We start from the raw sequence: 18,328 nt of genomic DNA on the forward strand, positions 1-18,328 counted from the left end.
CATAAGATGGATCAGTACGCACTGACATTGAATGATCTCCAAGATCTATGACATGAAAACAAGCTAATCTCAGAACATAAACCGCAACGCATGCTCCAACTTATGTAGGAAAAAATATATGAGCATGTTTATCTATGCCATCTAACTTAATTATTTATCCATTCGGCAGATATTTATTGAGTTCCAGTCCGCCTTTTCGGTACTGGTGATACAACAACAAGTAAAACAAAGGTCTTCTTGGGAGTTGCAGGCCAGCGGGGGAAATTGAAATTGAGGACACAGAGAACAAGCAAACAACTGTGTGTCAGGTGGTGTAGGAGTCATTAAAGGGATACAAAGCAGTCTAAGGGAATAGAATGTAATTTAGCTGGAGGCCAGAAAGAGCCTCTTTGAGGAGGTGACATTTGATCAGAGATCTAAAGGAACATGTGCCAGACTGTAGGGACAGCAAGGCCAATGTCCTTGAAGCAGGACTGTGTTTTGTGTGTTTGGAGAACAAAAGGAGGCCAGTGTGGCTGCAACTCTGTGAGCAAAGGGACAAGTGGAAGAAAAGGAGGGGGCAAAGGAAGCCAGGAACCAGATCACTGGGAGCTTGAAGGCCATGGTCTTTACTTCAAGTTTTATTTAAAATGTGGTGGCAAGTGAAGAGAGGACTGATTGGTATGCTGCTGACCATGAGAGCTTGGTGGGGAGGGTGTTCTAGTTGAGTCAGAGAAGGGAGGGGCGTGGCTGTAGGAGAAATTCTCAGTGCTCTCTACCTACACCAGTCTTGATTTAGCCTTTGGGAATATACTCATGCATGATTTGAATGATTAAGAAATATTAAAGACAAAAAATAGGATCAGTTATTCTTTATGCAAAATAACAACTAAATCCCTTAGTTAGCATTCCTTTCTCTGACCTTGTACGAGTTTGCTTTCTTTGCTTTACTGGTCCTCCAGGTTTATTGAAAAGGGGTAATATGTTCTTTATCACAGGATTGTTTGTGAGAATGAATCAGAAGATATACATAGAGCCCTTAGTCCAGTGCTTGGCACATTGCAGTAATTCAAAACTGACAGCTGTCACTGTTGCCATGCTGCCACCTCCCATGTCCAAACACTGTAAGGATGCTATGAAATTGTCTGACTCTCTGTCATCTTTATCCTGAGCTATAGAAAGGGAGAAGAGTCTGTACTGTAGCGTTGTAGAATTAAATAGCCGAATAAACCATCTAATACAGCTCTGCTCCTTTTGTAGATGGGAAAACTGAGGCACTGAGGAGACACACTGTTGGCTCTCAGATTTATAGCTAATGAGTGACTCCGATCTCTTGCCTCCTGATTCAAACCTCTATTTACTGCATCACTATTTCCCTAATTTTAAGCATTCTTTTTTTTATAGTTGCAATTTTTTCTTTTATTTGTTTCAACTTTTGCATCATTTATTTCAAAGTTACATTTTAGGTGCACACACATTTAGAAATGTTATGTATTTCCTTATTGTTCCCATTGTCATTAAATTTTTAAATTGTTTCTTTTAAAACTTTTTAGGAAGACTATGTGATTTGATAGTAATATAGCTATACTACATTGTGATTTGAGTTTTTATGGTATCCATTTATTCTTTCAGTAATTTTTTTCACCTGTGTAAAGAGCATGTATCCACCATTTTTTGAACACATCCTTACTTTCATGTACCTGCCATTTTTGTCCTTATTTAATTATTCAATTATTTATTTTTTTTTATTTTTTACATTCCACCTTCTAATATGATGATTCTCTAATATCTTAATTGACTCTTTTATTTTCAAAGGAAACTTTATATCCTCACCCTAAGTGGAAAACCAGTATTCCTTCTTGTAAGTCATTACAATAACTTGGAGTTTTAGCATATTTTATATCATTGCTATTGTCACAGCAATGCTGTGTAACAAACAGCCCCAAAACTTAGTGACATAATAAGAAGCATGTCTTCCTTGCTCACACACTTGTGGGTTCACTGGGACACAGCTGCCCTGGATGGTTTCAGACTGTACTTGTCTCTCAGCCTCAGGCTACATGAAGCACGTCCTCCTCATGGTTCTCCTCTAAAGTCAGGAGTGTAAAAGTTCAAGTCTAAATGTCATGTCTACTATTATCCCACTGACCAAAGTCATATGCTCAAGTCCATTTTCCACAAAGAAAATACATTCTCCCCTAATGGAGGAACTGCAAAATCACATGGTAACGCATGCAGATATAAGGAGGGATGAAGACTTGGGGAAAGTAATGGGGATATAGGGTATATCAAAATAATATGTAGATATTACACTGAAATGAGTAATGGCCATCTGTTTGCCATCTCAAAATGTCTTGCATCCTCCTAGAGTTAGGCATATCACAGTTTGAGAAACACTCAAGTATTCTGCATTCTAGATAAGGGGACTATGATAACCAAACACCTAAAGACAAAGAATGGTACCCTGATGTTCCATTATTTCTAAGATGCTCATTTTCTCATATCCTGTCTTCCTTGAAAGTAGGGCACCTCTTATGCCCTTGGAAGTTTTACAGTCAAGCATAGTCATGGTGAGTTTTTGCTGCCTGTACATGTGTATACTTGGTTATCATTCCTGGTGGGCTGACTGGGCAGCTGCAACCTCTTGCCTTTCAGCCAACCAACCAATTAGGGGCCAAAGGAGGGGGAGGTGTGTGTTTGGCTGTTGTCTGAAAACCTTTTTTGACAACAAAGAAGAGGCCAGCTTCAAAACTTTCAGAGAAGGTATTAGAAGCTTGGAGGAGAAGTCCAGAGTGGAGAGCTCATGAAGAACTGGGTCAACAACACCTTTCTTGAGAGCATAAGGATGAAACTGTGGAAAACTCTTACCTGTGACACTGTAGTGAAAAATGATTCAGAAATACTGGACTCTGCATATGGACGAGTTTTAGGAAAACTTAACCAATTTATCTCTTTTTAATCTATTCCCTAGAGCAATATGTGATTTAAGAAATTATCTAAATAAATCCAAAATAGCAATTTCAATTAAGTATGCAGTAAAAATCCTAAATGATAAGAAAACATATGTTATATTTCAACTCATAGAGCTTCTTCTTTCTTAGTGGTATACAAAGTACAACAAAATAAGTGTGTTTCTTGCAATCGATAGCTTCCTCAAATGGGATATATAATTAAAAACAGTTAAATGGAAGGAGTATCAGGTAGCATGCTTTTGCTTGCAAATAATGGAAAATCAAACTAAAACTGACTAAACAAGAAGGAAAGTGTTGGCTCAGCAATTGAAACATTCTCAAGAGTGGGAGCACTTTACAGTTAATTTACACCAACAGCTCACTGATGTCAGAACTTTCCATCTCTCTCTCCTTATGGCCAAGGGGAATGTGTGCTAGTTACTTAGGTCAATCAACACCTTCCCATGCAGCTGAGGATAGAGTCAGTCCCACCCAGCTGGCAAGGATGTTGCATAAGCAATGGGTAGACAGCAATGAACATGGATAAGGAAGAGAGAAAGAAATTCTCACTTTGTAGGAAAGCATGAACCAAGAATCAAGGGTCAGAGAAATGCACGGGATGGTTATGATGTTGGCTTAGAGCTTATTGCCTTGGTTTGGGGGCACTATTAGAATCAAGATAAAGAAGGTGGTGGGTATTTCCTTCCTTGCCCTCAAATGGAGAAGTGGAAACAGACATTGAAGAGGATGGGAGGCATGGTCTACATCCCTAAGGATTTCAGTGATTTTACAGATTTATTTGAAACCAACATGCTTAAGCCAACATGGCTTAAGGAAGTATTTTCCATTTAGTGGCTCAATCTATAATTTCACAAAAGAAAAAATCCTCTCTCACTCTCCAAATTAAATGATTATTTTTCCCCCAAGAGAGCAAGTGCATGTTGACTTGGAAAAATAAGCCTAAAAGTCAAGTGCAAGGAAGCAAGTTTCTTATGGCTGGGGCTTGATTAGCACGGATACTTTTTGCTCCTGGGGCTTCTGGAAGGAGAATATGGAGCCTTAAATTAGGCTGGTGATGTCATTCCCCAAGTTCCACAGGTGACGGCTGAGTTATGTGCACTTGAAACAAACCAGGCTAATTGGCCTGGGTTTTGGTATAATCTATCATTCTTCCACGGGAGAGGATTTTTGTGGGAGGTGGTTATGTTAAATACAACTTTGATATAAAGAAATCCCATGCTACTCACTTCTGGTGACATTATCTAAAATTTATTATGGCAAAGAACACAGATAATATGCTGTAAAATCCCTTAGTTGAGCTCACTTGCTCACCCTTTCTTTCTCAACCTCTCTCTCTTTTTCTCTCTCTCCCCCCTCCCTCATTCCCTCCTTCCTTCCCTCCCTCTCCTTCTCTCTCAATAAAAAGTGATTAATGGAGGAGATTTAGTTTGGACAAATTACATGCAAAGTTGTTTTACATAAAGTGAACTTTTCCCATGATATTGTATTTCCATCTCTGCTTTATCATTGCTTTTTTGTTTGAATTAATGCAATAATATTACTAAAGCCATCCTCCATTACACGACCATTTGCTTTCACATTCAAGGCAACGATGTCATTTTCTAGATGAAGCTATTTGTCCTTGTTAAAACAGACAAGGCAGTTGGTACATTCAGACTCAATTACTAAGTTGCATGATTGATTCCAAGATATTGCTGGAAGGTGAGGCAAATGCAAGTTGCCATTAACTGTTCAGTACGTTCTCTTCTGCTAGATCTAACGGGGAAAAGACTCCTATAACTGGCCCTAAGACAGAAGCAGAAGGTCGTTAGATCAGTTCCCCAGGAGGCAGACGCTGAGACAGAGATTAGGGTGCACGATGCTTATTTAGGTGTGCCCTTGGGATACACACCTGGGGAAGAGAGGGGAGGGAAGCAGGAGTGGGCAGAGGGAAAGAGGAGCTCTGGAGCTGGTAGGGCCCTTCAGTGTTGCACTGAATTAAGCTAAGATGAGCCAAGCCTTCCCACTCTGTATTAATTAGTCTTTGGATGTGGACTGTCCTGGGAAGGGGCATGACCCCGAGTGAAGTAACCCTTTGCATCTGAGGCAATCCTTGAAAAGGCTGATAGTTGGAGACTGGCTGCTGACAGTACTGCTGGGGTCTAGGCCTCAGATTCGAGGGCAGTTGTCCTCAACCAGGAGATGATTTGATCCTCTAGGGGACATTTGACAATGTAGAGGCATATTTTTTTTTTATTGTCATAACTGGGGGGATACCACTGGCATCAAGTGGATAGGGTCCAAGGATGCTGTCAACCGTCTCACAATGCACCACACAACCACTAGCAACAAAGAATTATCTGGTCCAAAATATCAGTAGTGCCAAGATGGGTGCAGGGCAATAGTTCTCCTTGAAGTGAAGCTTGATTGAGTTATTACTACCTGTCAGATACAGTGTCCTGTGTTCCTTATTTCCCCTGAGCCTCCCATGGACCCTTTAGTTTCCATTTACTAAGGAGGAGACTGATGCCCAGGGAAGTTCCATTAAGGGCCCAACAAGATGAACTGGAAAGATGTCCAGATGGGGTTTCAAGTGGGCTTGCTTGTCGAAAACATGGTATCTTCCAGCCTCTGCTTGATTGCTTGATGCATCAGGTCTCAACCTCTCTCTCTCTCTGTCGCAAATACAAGATGGGTGGTGATGTTTACGTGCTCAGTTCACTCGCATGGAATCCCTGAGGCACGAGCTGTACACACACGTCCCTCTTCTTCAGTTAAAAGGCACAGTGGAATGGGAGTGAGCACGGCAAAAATGACAGGGATGACCCGGAGCCCTCTCTAATTTCTATTTGTATTTTTAAGTCGGCCATTTCTGACCTCTGGGCCCTTTCTATGAGTAATAAATTGCTTACGGTAAGCTTGCAGCTGGTTTTCACACGGAGAGAAAGGCCTGTCAGTGGTCTTGGTGAATGCCTTTAAAAAGACTAGAGTATTTCCAGGAGGATTTGCTTCATGCTATCTCTTCATGGTTGTGTCCTTGGATGTATTGAATCATTCAAGAACATTCTTCACAGTCTTATTGGCACCTCTGGAACCCAAGGAATAAAAAAAAAAAATGATCTCATTAATTCATTTAAAAGGTAGCTCCTATTTCATTTCAGAAACTGTCCTAATAGTATTTACTAGTAAAGGAATAGAAAAAAGAAATCTGTCACGTTGCAGACATATAGGTGAGCTTAACAGAGTCCATTATTCCTCTTTCTACAACAAAGTCACATAAATTTTGACTTTTTAAATAGGACATCCATGTAAAGGGAATAAACATGCAGTCTATAAAAATGTTAAGGAAAATAAAATGCAGTACACATTTAACCCAAAGATATAAAGAAAAAAGACAGACATCTCATCATTTTTGAGCTCAGTAATAATGTTTGGTATTACAGTCAACCACAGCTGCAGTGTTTGGATTTTGTATCATAGTATCAGTCACATTTTTAAAAAATTCCGTCATCGATTTCTGCAGCACATGTCTATACAGTGAATGCTATCATCTTCATTTTCAGCTGAAAAATAAGAAGACGAGGAAGATGAAAACAACATGATTAAATTTACACAGAGGTACATTGGCAGAGGACGTCGCTATGCTCAGTTCACGTTCCACCGTTAGCCTGGTTTAGAGCTAGCTCTCTCTTCGCATTTGTTCCTCAACTCTTTCAGTCAAATTCTTTACACATTTCTGGGTAACATACAGGGTCTTAGGCAGTTACGGCTGCTCTAACAAACTGCCCTGGACTGAGTGGCTTCAACAACCAACATTTCTTTCTCACAGTCCTGGAGGCCGGGAAGTCTGAGATCACCATACCCGCAGATCTGGTATTTGGTGAAGGCCCCTTTCCTGGTTTGCAGATGGCTGTCCTCTCACTGTACCTTCAGGAGGGGAAAAACAGAGTGCTAGCTGGCTCTCTTCCTCTTCTGATGAGAACTGGAACCCTATCATAGGGTCTCCCCCCCACCAACTAACTCCCGAAGACCCCACCTCCAGATACCATCACATTAGGGCTTCAACATGTAAATTTGGGAAGACACAAACATTCAGTCCAATGCATATAGTTTAAGCAGTAGTGCCTCTGTAAATGTTTAAAAACCGACTCTAAAAAAATGAGCATGTATACACACACACATTTTAAATTTTACTGATAAAAAGAATGTGTAGCACACAACTTACAAATAAAGATAGAATATACAATACACTTTATTATAAACTCTATACAGCTGATTGATTCTTCCAAAAAACTTGTGCAAACGTTATAAAAATTTTCTCTATAGCCAAGCAATGGTTTCAGTTGACCCACAAATACGGTCCAAAGTGAATGCTGATTGATATTTTCAGGTTTTAAGCCACTAACATGACATCACTTAACCTCCAGCTGGGATAGGATGCTCGGTAGCAAAGCCATTATATAGTATTTCTATTATGTATACATTTATAATTAATATATATTTATATGTTACATATATACATATTATATAAATGTATATAGCATTTATATATATTATATATGATATACATGACTTATACAAATGTATAATAGAGATAAGTCATCTCAGGAGCAGAGGCAATAGTAAAATGTGGGCAAAATAATTAGGTGATGGGATGATTTCTGAATATTTGTTTTAGATGTAAAATCTCATTGCAAGCTTATATGATTTAATTTCTTAATTATAACTATGTTTAACAGTTGGCTCGCAAGATTCCTGGAAATTTGGCAGTTGGCTCTTGGGAACTGGTATGATTGCTGCTGATAAGTTTTCAGTTAATCAAAAATGTCCATTTTCCGCATTGTCTCCTACTCCAACTGAGTGGGGTTTTAGAGGTCCGAGCATGTGAATAGAGGGCATCCATTTATCGAGCAAATAGATGTTGAAATAGAGGATGTCAGGTTGGGTAGAGTTGTTCTTTTATAATTCATTGTTATTTTTGTGGTTTATTCGCAGGCATTTCCTTGCATCTCAACCGGCATTTATGGTAAGTGATCTAGCTTTTGATAATATTTGTATTTTTTTATTTTGTTGTTAAAGGTGAGGTTCACAGGAAAAATAAAAGGTTCTCTGGTGGATACAGTTTGCTGTGATTTAAAGAGACTCAAAAGGCAGGTCGAATCCCATGGAGGAATCTCAAGAGGCTGTTCAGATATTCTTTGGTGTTCTTGAATTTTGTGGTATTGGATACCATGTGTGATGATTTGATACACTGAGGCTTAATGTCTTTTGTTAAACAAAATATTTTGCTTTGGTAGGATTTGACCTGTAATAGGGTTTTCTTTAATAAAGTCAGGTTTTTCTCGTAGTTGAATCATAATGCATGTAATAAAGCCTAACAGCATCATTATTTTGTGAATTACAAAATAACGGAAACATTCAAATGTATGTACGTGCTTGTGTCAGTATACTTAATTCTAAAAATATCCAAAGAAGTGACTGTTAATAAAAACAAATAATTTTAGTAAGCGGCAAATATTTTTTTTTAGTGTTGACGGATTGTTTTAGATAATGACTGCTTCACTTACAGATGGAAGCAAAATGTTTTTATAATCACTTGTTTTCACTAACCTTAAGCTCTCGAAATATTATTCCACCTACAATGACATTTCCTGATGTGTTTTTTTCCTTAGGTCATTAATAAATATGTCTTACAATACAAAGGTAACATGGTGTTTAGTTGTCATTTTAGGGTTTGCTGATCAGGCAAAATAGATTAGACCCTTCTGAACTCAAACCTCTCACATGAAGGCCCTTAACCGAAAAATAAAATATGTACGAATGTGAAGAAATAATTTAAGTTCATTACTATAGGGAAGGGTTACCTAGATTGATGTCAAAGGTAGGAGATATTTTTCTTCTTAATATGATATTTCTTTTGAAGGTCTTGGAGAGAATATAATGGAAAATATAGGCCTGAATCAAGTTAAATGGGGAAGGATTTGGCCACATCATTTAAGAATTTGGGAAATGCCTTTTTCCTCTCCAGATTGCACTATAGCCTATGTTTATGGAAATACCATGGACAGTGGGTGGGAGAGGGCTAAACTGGACCATCTGCATAATCTCCATTATGGCCGTTCTTTCTGCCTCACAGGTGCCCAGTTAGAAATCTTAAATATCTGCTTAAAGGAAACATGACATACAAAGTTTTGCCTGGGCAAGAGCCCACAACTTCATTTCACCTTGTCTGGAGTCAAATCAGACTCCACTGCAGAAATGTCTGACATGCAGAATGTTTTGTCATGACAATCTTGATTTTCCTTGACAACAAACAGACAAACAAGCAAACACCCGCCTGCCTAAAACAATACTATGCATATCATTATTTTCTGTGTTTATTACCTTGTCAGATTGCTGATGTCTGTTTTGTTTCTGAGAATCTATGGCAATGTGCAAAGAATTTCTGGTGAATTTAACACGTCACACTGAAAATGGGGGAAGGGAGAGGAAAAGAAGAGAAGTAAAGGACAGTGAGGAGGAACAGGAAAATGAGAGCATCAAGAGAGAATAGTAAGAACTAAATCAAACCTAAAGTGGCTCGTGGCTAATTTTAACCCCTGGACAGAGATTTCTGCTCAGACAGAATAATATGACCCAAAATATACTAACTTGTTTAGTAGTCCATTATGTTGGGTAGGAAGGAAATATTGAAGACTCTTGGGGAGGGCACTGAGTCACAGCCACTGGCTAGGAGGGCTGCCACCAGGCAAGCTTCACCAGTTTTCACAATGCCAGGTCCAAGCAAGTAGTTTTCAAGTCCTGGCTACTCCTTTCTTCCCCCCTCTATTTTTTGAGTAAATTTAAAAGTGAGGCTGATTTCCACAAAGTCAGGTGCCATTTTGTTTTTGTTAGCCCCACGGAGCTTGAGGCCTACATCTATTTTTAGCTCCATGAGCTCCTGTTTTTGTAACTTTGTTAGATTACTCCAGTCCTCTTTAGTTGATGGACTACTTAGCATTTTGCAACTTGCATGTTATTTCCTATGTCCCTTGTGAAGTCATCGCTCTCTGATTAGTCCTTGATTCTCTCCCAGAACCCATATATTATAGATCAGTCCTTTTCTCACTCTTGTCCAGTGCCCCCTGCTCTGCCTCCTTCATTATCCAAATCACTTTTACTTTTATCTCTATTTATTGGGATTTGAAATCATCCTTTATTTAAGGAAATTGGTCCACAGCTAAAGAGAAAAGTTTTAAAAAGGAAGCAAACAAAAATTCCCAACAGTTTGTAAGTCATATGAGAATAGATTTAGAGTGAGTATTCAGAACAGTCTCTTGGTTCTAGCCTCCCCCTTCTTATTCCATATTCTACCTTACTAGATTAATTTTTCTAAAATACCACTTGGTGCATGTTTCCCATCTGCTCAGGAGCCTTTGATCATATTCCATTACTTGCAGGTTAATATTTACTCCTTTTAGACTGAACAATAGGTGCCTTATGTATCTCCCTAAACCAGTGCTTTCAAAATATGTGACGAGGGAGAGGAAATCTCTTCTCAAGAATGTGAATTGGTGTGCCAAGAAATTTATATGTACCTTTGCTTTTGCATCTTCATTTTTTAAAAAATTTTATTTATTTATTTAAAAAAGAGACAGAGAGCATGAGCAGGGAAAGGGGCAGAGTGAGAAGCAGACTCCCCGCTGAACAGGGAGCCCTACACGGGGCTCGATCCCAGGACCCCGAGATCACGACCTGAGCCGAAGGCAGATGCTAAACCGATTGAGCCACACAAGCCCCCCTTGCATCTTTAAAAGGGTGATTTAGTTTGCGTTTCCTAAAGTTATTTGATCATTGTTAATTTTCTCAGCCCTCTCAGGACTAGTGTTTTCTCCCAGAATATAGTTTTAGATATTTCTTTTCATGCAGCCACTGTGGACACATCTTCTGTCACCCACAAATAAGCTGATAAATCACAGAACGTGTTACATACTTGGCCAGGTCCAATGCTGTGTGCCTTCCTTACAGCACACTCACACACACTCACATACTCAAACACACACTCATACGCTCACACAATCATGCCCATATGTGCACCGAAATCACACACACCATCACCACCATGCCCCTGATGCCCAAACAAATACATACCACACACACTGATACAGTTGAATAGTAACCTCTGAGTAGTCTTCCTTGAATATGCCAACTCTTAGTGGTCATTGTTTGGCCCTGATGTCTCCAGACATGCAGTAGTTCCAGCCCACCTCCCTGCCTGCTGTGATTTCTCAGACAGTTGCTTGCTTTAGATTTACCTTCACTTTTAGATTTATGGCCCACAAAGCCACTGTAACTGCCGTTGTATTAGAACAAAATTTTGACATGGTAGAGCTGTCTTTTGAAGGGGTTTGGTTATTCAATTGCCAAAAATGATCTCATACCAGGGTAATTTCAACAGTAAGCATCCCCATTTCAGGGAAACTCAGACATCAGCCCCACATTCGAAGCGTGTCTGGAGGATCTCATATACACCAGTACTTCGGAGGTCCTTCAGCCACAAAGGAAGCCCGTCCCCTCCCAGCCTCTCCCCACTCCTCAGCCTTTGAAGGACAGACCCTGACAGCAGCCAAACCAGCTGCCCCTTCCTGCGAGACACAGACTGAAGACTATCCACCGTGCCGCACAACTGGATTTAAGAACAGACGCTGCCCGCTTTTAAGTTCTCCTGGAAGAGGAACCAGACTTTTCCACTCTGACTTTCAGCAACTGCTGCAGCTGTTCTAACGTAACACTTCCAGGATGATTCCAGAGGGCACCAGACCGCCTGCTTACACTCAGGATGAAAAGCCACATTTGGTCAAATACCAAAGAAAGCTCTGTGTTACTTTTGGAAAAATAGATCCAGATGAGGCTTCCAGGGGCTCTAAAACTCCCAGATTCCTGTGAAAGATTTGAATTGGCTGCTACACCAGTCTCAGAGGGACACAGTTGAACTTCCTTGATGGACATTTCAGATCTCGTGCGTGCCTTCTGCCCTTTGAGCCTGACTTGGACACTTTGGTGCTAATAAGCGTAACGAAGGAGGCTAGACATGATACATGGCAATGGAATTTTTACTGAGAAGTGCACAGCAAGAATAATTCTAGTCCATTTTATGAGTCCATATAGTTAACAGAAATGAAGTCCAGGTGGAAAAGTGTATCCCTGGAGTAATTGGGAAAATATTCTCTCTGGAGTCAAGGAAAAAATTTGAATCTTGCTTTCCAGGTACGAGGTGGTGCTTTTAGAAAGGAAGGACTTTCAGACATTGAGTTATTGGCTGGAAATTTGCGGAAAAATATATAAGTGCAGCATAACTTAGCTAAAGCAGCTTTCACATTTATTCAGCCTATTTCTGTTATCAGTGTGGAAGGCCTGTTTCTATCACATCACCTGGCTTCCCTCTGCTTTCCTTGAAATGCTGCCAGGACCCAGCTTTTCTAATTGAATCCCTCATTTGCATTCAAGTTTGCTCTTTTGCTTCGAACTGGTAAAACGGAGACCAGCCCAATGTTTCTTTAACCTTATATTTACTCGGCAAATATTTTTATCACTACATCTGTCCAAATTCACAGACATGACTTGGAAAGAAGCCAGGACATCCTCCAACGGCAATGCTAAGGGCATGCCCTCCGTCAGCTTTAAATGCTGACAGATTTCAGGGGGTGTGACAACCATTGCTGGCGATTCTGGGCTTGCTGGAAGAGTTACCTTATGTAATACACTTGGGAACCAGAGCAAAATTGACAAAAATGTGTGCCCCTCCCTTTCATCCCCCTGACAGCTCTCCCCTCCCTCTTGCTTTCTTCTTTTCCCTTTGATATTTCCATTTGCTTTGAAAACTTCCTTTCAGGTGGTCTAATGATGACTCTTTTCTCCCTCATAAATTCCCTTCTCTGACCTCCTATGTTTTTTGTCCTGGTCACGTTATCCCCACTGTGTGAAGCCTTATTGTTCTTGGCAATCCTTGAGTTAATTGCTGGCTCTCAAAGCAAAGTAACATTAGAATCAGTGTAACTTACTTCCCTTTGGGAAAATGCAGTGCTGGGCCAAACCCATCTCAAGTATATCACATTTGAATATTATTTTATAAACTGATCCTAATGAAGGACTGGAGAGATAGCTTAACGGACGATGAAATTCTAGCTATTAACATGTTTTTAACCCTCCGAGTGCTTACCATTTGAGTAGACAGTTTTTGCAAATACACTCACACATGCACATTTATTCATTCATCCCACAGAATGTCGTGAAACTCCCCTCTTGCTCTCTTGAAGCTACTTGGGTGTTTAGTAATAAAAAAGACATGCGATGAAGAAACTAAAAGGACCACCTTTGCTCTGGAAGATCATTTCAAGTGTCCAGCACCAATATCTGCTAGTTCAGCGTACATAAAAATGACAGTGAGACTCACAGGCAGAGTGACCCCAGGGGACCTGTCAAAAGAGATGAAAATCCTGGAAACTTAGCTTTCTGGTGCTGCGGATATAGCAAACAACCAGTGTCATTCTCCCTGGTGTTCTGTTCAAACTAAACGATTTTAGGACTTAATTAAAAGATTAAGTGTTTCAAAAAGTAATAAAGATTGCAACTTGATTATTGTTTCGGAGGTGTGGATGTCTCCCTCCTCGCACTTGTGTCAAGGTAAAAATTTGACTGAGGACTGTAAGGTGCAAATGAGTTCAAAGCAACCCTTCCTCAGAGACTGCCACTTACTGTCATGCTACATTTAAAACAACAACAACAACAAAAAATAACTTTCTTATAGAAAAAGTATTAAAACAGGAAACCTTTTAAGGAAATAGGAAAGCCACTTCAGTAAATTTCAGAGCCTATGCGCGTAGTGGTAACTCTGGGAATATCTTTTAGCCACATTGAAAAATAGGTGCTCTATTAAGACGTTGTCCCTAGAGAACTGGTTGAAGGCATCTTAGAATTGACCACACTTTCCATTCTATCAGTGAAATAATTTTCATGTGCTTTGCTCATTCTTCTCATCCAGGCTTGAATGACATTCCTTTTTCTTGCCCCTTTTACATACTTGTATCTGAAGGGTGAGTTTAAATAAACATAGCTCAGCTCTCTTTCTGAAGGACTTAAAAAAAATAATAATTCTGACAGTTCTCAGAGAAGTCAAGTATGCTTAGCTCTTTAGGACAATGATTTTCATGTCAAATCCTTTTTAGTCGATGATTCTATTTTTAAAATGCATCTTGAAATGCATTTGGAAGAGACTATATTAGTTAGAGTAAAGCTAAGCTGCTGTAACAAAGAGACTCTAAAATAGAGTGGCTTAGTGAATAGAGATGTTTAATTCTCTCTCTGCTTAACAGTTCCAAAGTAAGCATTCTGCTTATGGGAGGATTTGTTCCACTCTGTCATTTAAGGAGCCAGAAAGCCACCATGGTGTCAAATAGTTGCTTTGCCTACCTTAAACCAATGTTCTCGTGTATTTACCTGCCTTGGTTCCAGCAAAAGAAATGTGTATGATGGGCTCACGCCCTACTTTATGGCCCCTAGATGCAGAGAAACACTTGTCCCTTCCATCTGTTTTCCATTGGTGAGACATTGGTCTCATGAATGTCTAGTATGGAATCCACATTTCTGACTACAGTTCAGTTATGTGGAAAGAAGAGGACATTGAATTGTGATGGATCTAGATACCACTGCTTAAGAGGAAAAGTAAAGCAAATTAAATCCAGCAGGTCACTCATAGTTGATTTAGTTTGGGGCAGTGTCATCTACCCAGAATCAGTGAATATTTTTGAATACTGATAGTCCTAATTTTGTAAGAATATTTGGTGATTTTGATAGCATGCACTTTATTAAAATGCCTTTATAATCCTGAACCCTGAGAAATTTGAAAGTATGGCCATCTTCAGGCATCAGGACAGTGACTTATCATTAGTTGTTAGCAAGGATATTTAGACCTTAAGATCTGATCTCAATGATACTCACATTTTTTAGTACCAAAATTTGCAGACATATCAGTGAAAACTAAAATCAGATATTAAGAATGAATAAATAATTGTATCATTTATTACATTTGTAATTTTGGCCCATTTCCATAAAAATCCTTGGAGGACTCAATTACAGTTTGTTTCTGTAACACCTTATTCCCCTATAACTATTAAAAACATAACTGAGATCCTGAGCAGCTATAGATCAGCATCCTGCATACCAAGGAACCCTAGGGAAATGTGACTGTAGGAAAGAGTCTGATCATAACAGAGTGAAATATTACCAGGAGAGAGATGGGGAGAGAGAGAGAATGATAATATGAATGCAAGTGTAAACCTCACGAAGAGTCAAAGGAAGTCTCCTTAGAATCTTTACAACTGCAGAAAATAGTTTTTTATACCTTGTCTCTCATTTCGGCCATGGTCAATAGGGAGAATTCGCCAAAAGTGACTGAAAAATGGAACTGAAATTAACAAATCCAACATGAAATTACCTCATGCCTATAATCTGGTCACCTAAATTTATTTCTAAATGTTTTAAATGAATCTATGTTCACCTAAATCTTTCCAGATCTTCTTTCCAACCATCTACATTTTTGATAAAACTTATTTTCCCTTTACTTAAGACTCCTTTCCTTTGGAACTTAGCTTGTGAGACTGGGCTCTAAGCTCTGTCTACCACCTAAGGCAAAGCCAGATATACAGTAGGTCTTGGTAAGTTTTTAATTAATGACTACAAAATAAACAGGTCCTCAATTAAATATAGGCAAATCAAATTTTAAAGTATAAAAACAATTATATACCATGATCAACTAGGATTTCTCCTAGGTATGCAAGATAGTTAAACATTCCAAAATCGATTAATGCAACCCATCAAATCACTAATTTAAGAAGGAAAATCATGATTATCAATGGATGTAGAAAAAGAATTTGACAAAATCTAACACCAATTCATGATAAAAACTGTGTAAACCAGAGGGGACCTTCCTCTACTTAGTACAAACTATCTACAAAAACCTACAGCTAACAGCACACTTAATGGTGAGAGACACAACTTTCCTTCTAAGATCAGGTACAAGAGAAGGATGTCCCCTCTCAGTACTTTTTTCAACATCACATTGAAAGTCCTTGCTAATGCGGTAAGGCAAGAAGAAGAAATAGAAGGTATACAGATTGGGAAGGTAGACAAAACTGTATTTGGAGATGACATGATCATTTTGTAGAAAATCTGAAAGAACTGACAAAAAACAAACAAACAAAAAGCCTCCTGGAACTAATAAACAAGTATAACAAGGTTACAGGATAAAATTTAATATAAAAATGTCAATTTATATAAATAAGAAACTGGAGAGATACTTCATGGATAAGAAGACTCAATATTGTCAAGATGTCAGTTCTTCCCAATTTGATCTATAGACTGAATGTAATCCCAGTCAAAATACCAGCAAGTTGTTTTTGTGGATATTGACAAACCGATTCTAGAGTTTATACAGAGAGGCAAAAGACCTAAAATAGCTAACACAGTATTGAAGAAGAACTGTATTGAACACAGTATTGAAGGTTGGAGGACTGACACTACCCGATTTCAAAACACACTATAAAGATTCTGTAGTCAAGACAGTGTATTTTGGTGAAATAATATATGAATAGGTCAGTAGAACAGAATAGACAGCCCAGAAATGGATGCAAATAAAGGTAGTCAGCTGATCTTTGACAAAGGAGTGAAAGCAATGCAATGGAGCAAAGGTAGTCTCTTCAACAAATGGTGCCGGCACACTGGACATCCACATATAAAAAATGACTCTAGGGGCGCCTGGGTGGCACAGTGGTTAAGCGTCTGCCTTCGGCTCAGGGCGTGATCCTGGCGTTATGGGATCGAGCCCCACATCAGGCTCCTCTGCTATGAGCCTGCTTCTTCCTCTCCCACTCCCCCTGCTTGTGTTCCCTCTCTCGCTGGCTGTCTCTATCTCTGTCAAATAAATGAATAAAATCTTTAAAAAAAAAAATGACTCTAGACAGAGACCTTACGCCTTTCACAAAAAAATAACTCAAAATGGATAATAGACTTAAATGTAAAAGGCGAAACTATAAAACCCCTAGAAGACGCATTGGCAAAAACCTAGATGACCTTGGGTATGGTGATGCCTTTTTAGATACTGTACCAGTTTTCCTCAAGCCTCTTCAAAGGCTACGTTTGCTTCATGATTCTCATGTCCTGCTCACCTGAGTGGTGACGTAGGTTTTTTGGTAACATGGTCTGTTTGTGTCTATGTGTGGTCAGTCCTGAGTATCATGCATCGGAGGCCCAAGGAGTAATGGAGAACGAGGGTGGGTATCAGAATGGCTGTGGTCATTAGTTTCAGGGTCCCATAAATCTAGGTTCAAATTCTGAGACTGTCTCTTATTAGTTGTGTGTCCTCAGGCCAATTCCTCTCCAGAACTTAGTGACCTCAGTTGTCACAGAGGGATGATAATGCCTCTAACATGGGGTTGTTGTAAGATTAAATGAGATAACACATTGAAGTACTTGTCATGATGTCAGACACATAAAGATAAACATTTAACAATTATCGTTACTATTATTGTTAATAGTAATTTTATGTTTGCTACTATTGTTATCATTAATACTCTCCCACTGGAGTCTCAGTTCCTTGAGGGCAGAGGCTTTTGAATATTTTATTCACTCCTATCACGTAGATTTGAGAAGAGTTTGACAATGTTGAGCAAGTAGTTTACTATTTGAAGGAGGCTTTACTCAGGCCTCGAATGACACCAGTCAGCAGTCCCTTCTCATAAAAGTCGCCTCACTTGCTGCTGGATTACTTCTGCTGCTTCTCTGACAGCTACCTGTCTCCTGTCAGCCACCTCTGTGTCCTGTGGTTGAGCCCCATGAGTTAAGCCATCTAGAATTGAAGGCTGTTTTCAGCATCATGTCATGCTTTGTAAATCACACTTAGCCACAACCACTGCAGACTATTGTTTACAAAATAAAGTCAACTTGTTTCAGCAGTTCCAAATTTTCTGCAGTTTATCTAAGCCCTAAGAATGAAAACATTTTGTTTTCTCTGTATATAAATATAAGTTTTCAGGGAAAAGAGAGACAAAGTAATTATAGTTAATTGTGGCCTCAAAAGTGAAGTCCCATGTTATAAGACAGCATACTGTTCTTCTCTAGGAAATCTGGGGGAATAGATAACAGTTACTCTGCCATTTGGCATGAAGAGGGGAAAAGCCCAAGGCTTGCTTTTTTTTTCTCCAAAAAACATTAAGAAAGTTTGCACTTCTTTTTTTTTTTTAATTTTTAATATCATAGGGTCATGGGATTGGAAGCCATTTTGGTTTTTTGTTTTGTTTTTTGTTGTTTTATATATATATATATATATATATATATACACATATATATATATATATATATATATA

At 39.1% G+C, this 18,328-nt stretch overlaps 1 protein-coding gene across 2 annotated transcripts in view; it reads left to right on the top strand.

The window, feature by feature from the left end:
- Positions 1-18,328, top strand: part of MACROD2 (mono-ADP ribosylhydrolase 2) — a 1,910,609-nt gene that overhangs the window by 1,325,747 nt on the left and 566,534 nt on the right. For both annotated transcript variants that reach the window (XM_034641514.1, XM_034641515.1), the window contains exon 7: positions 7,926-7,956. In XM_034641514.1, the coding sequence (XP_034497405.1) occupies positions 7,926-7,956 (31 nt within the window). The remainder of the gene's footprint in view (positions 1-7,925; positions 7,957-18,328) is intronic.

Source organism: Ailuropoda melanoleuca, chromosome 13, assembly GCF_002007445.2.
Source record: "Ailuropoda melanoleuca isolate Jingjing chromosome 13, ASM200744v2, whole genome shotgun sequence".
NCBI lineage: Eukaryota > Metazoa > Chordata > Mammalia > Carnivora > Ursidae > Ailuropoda > Ailuropoda melanoleuca.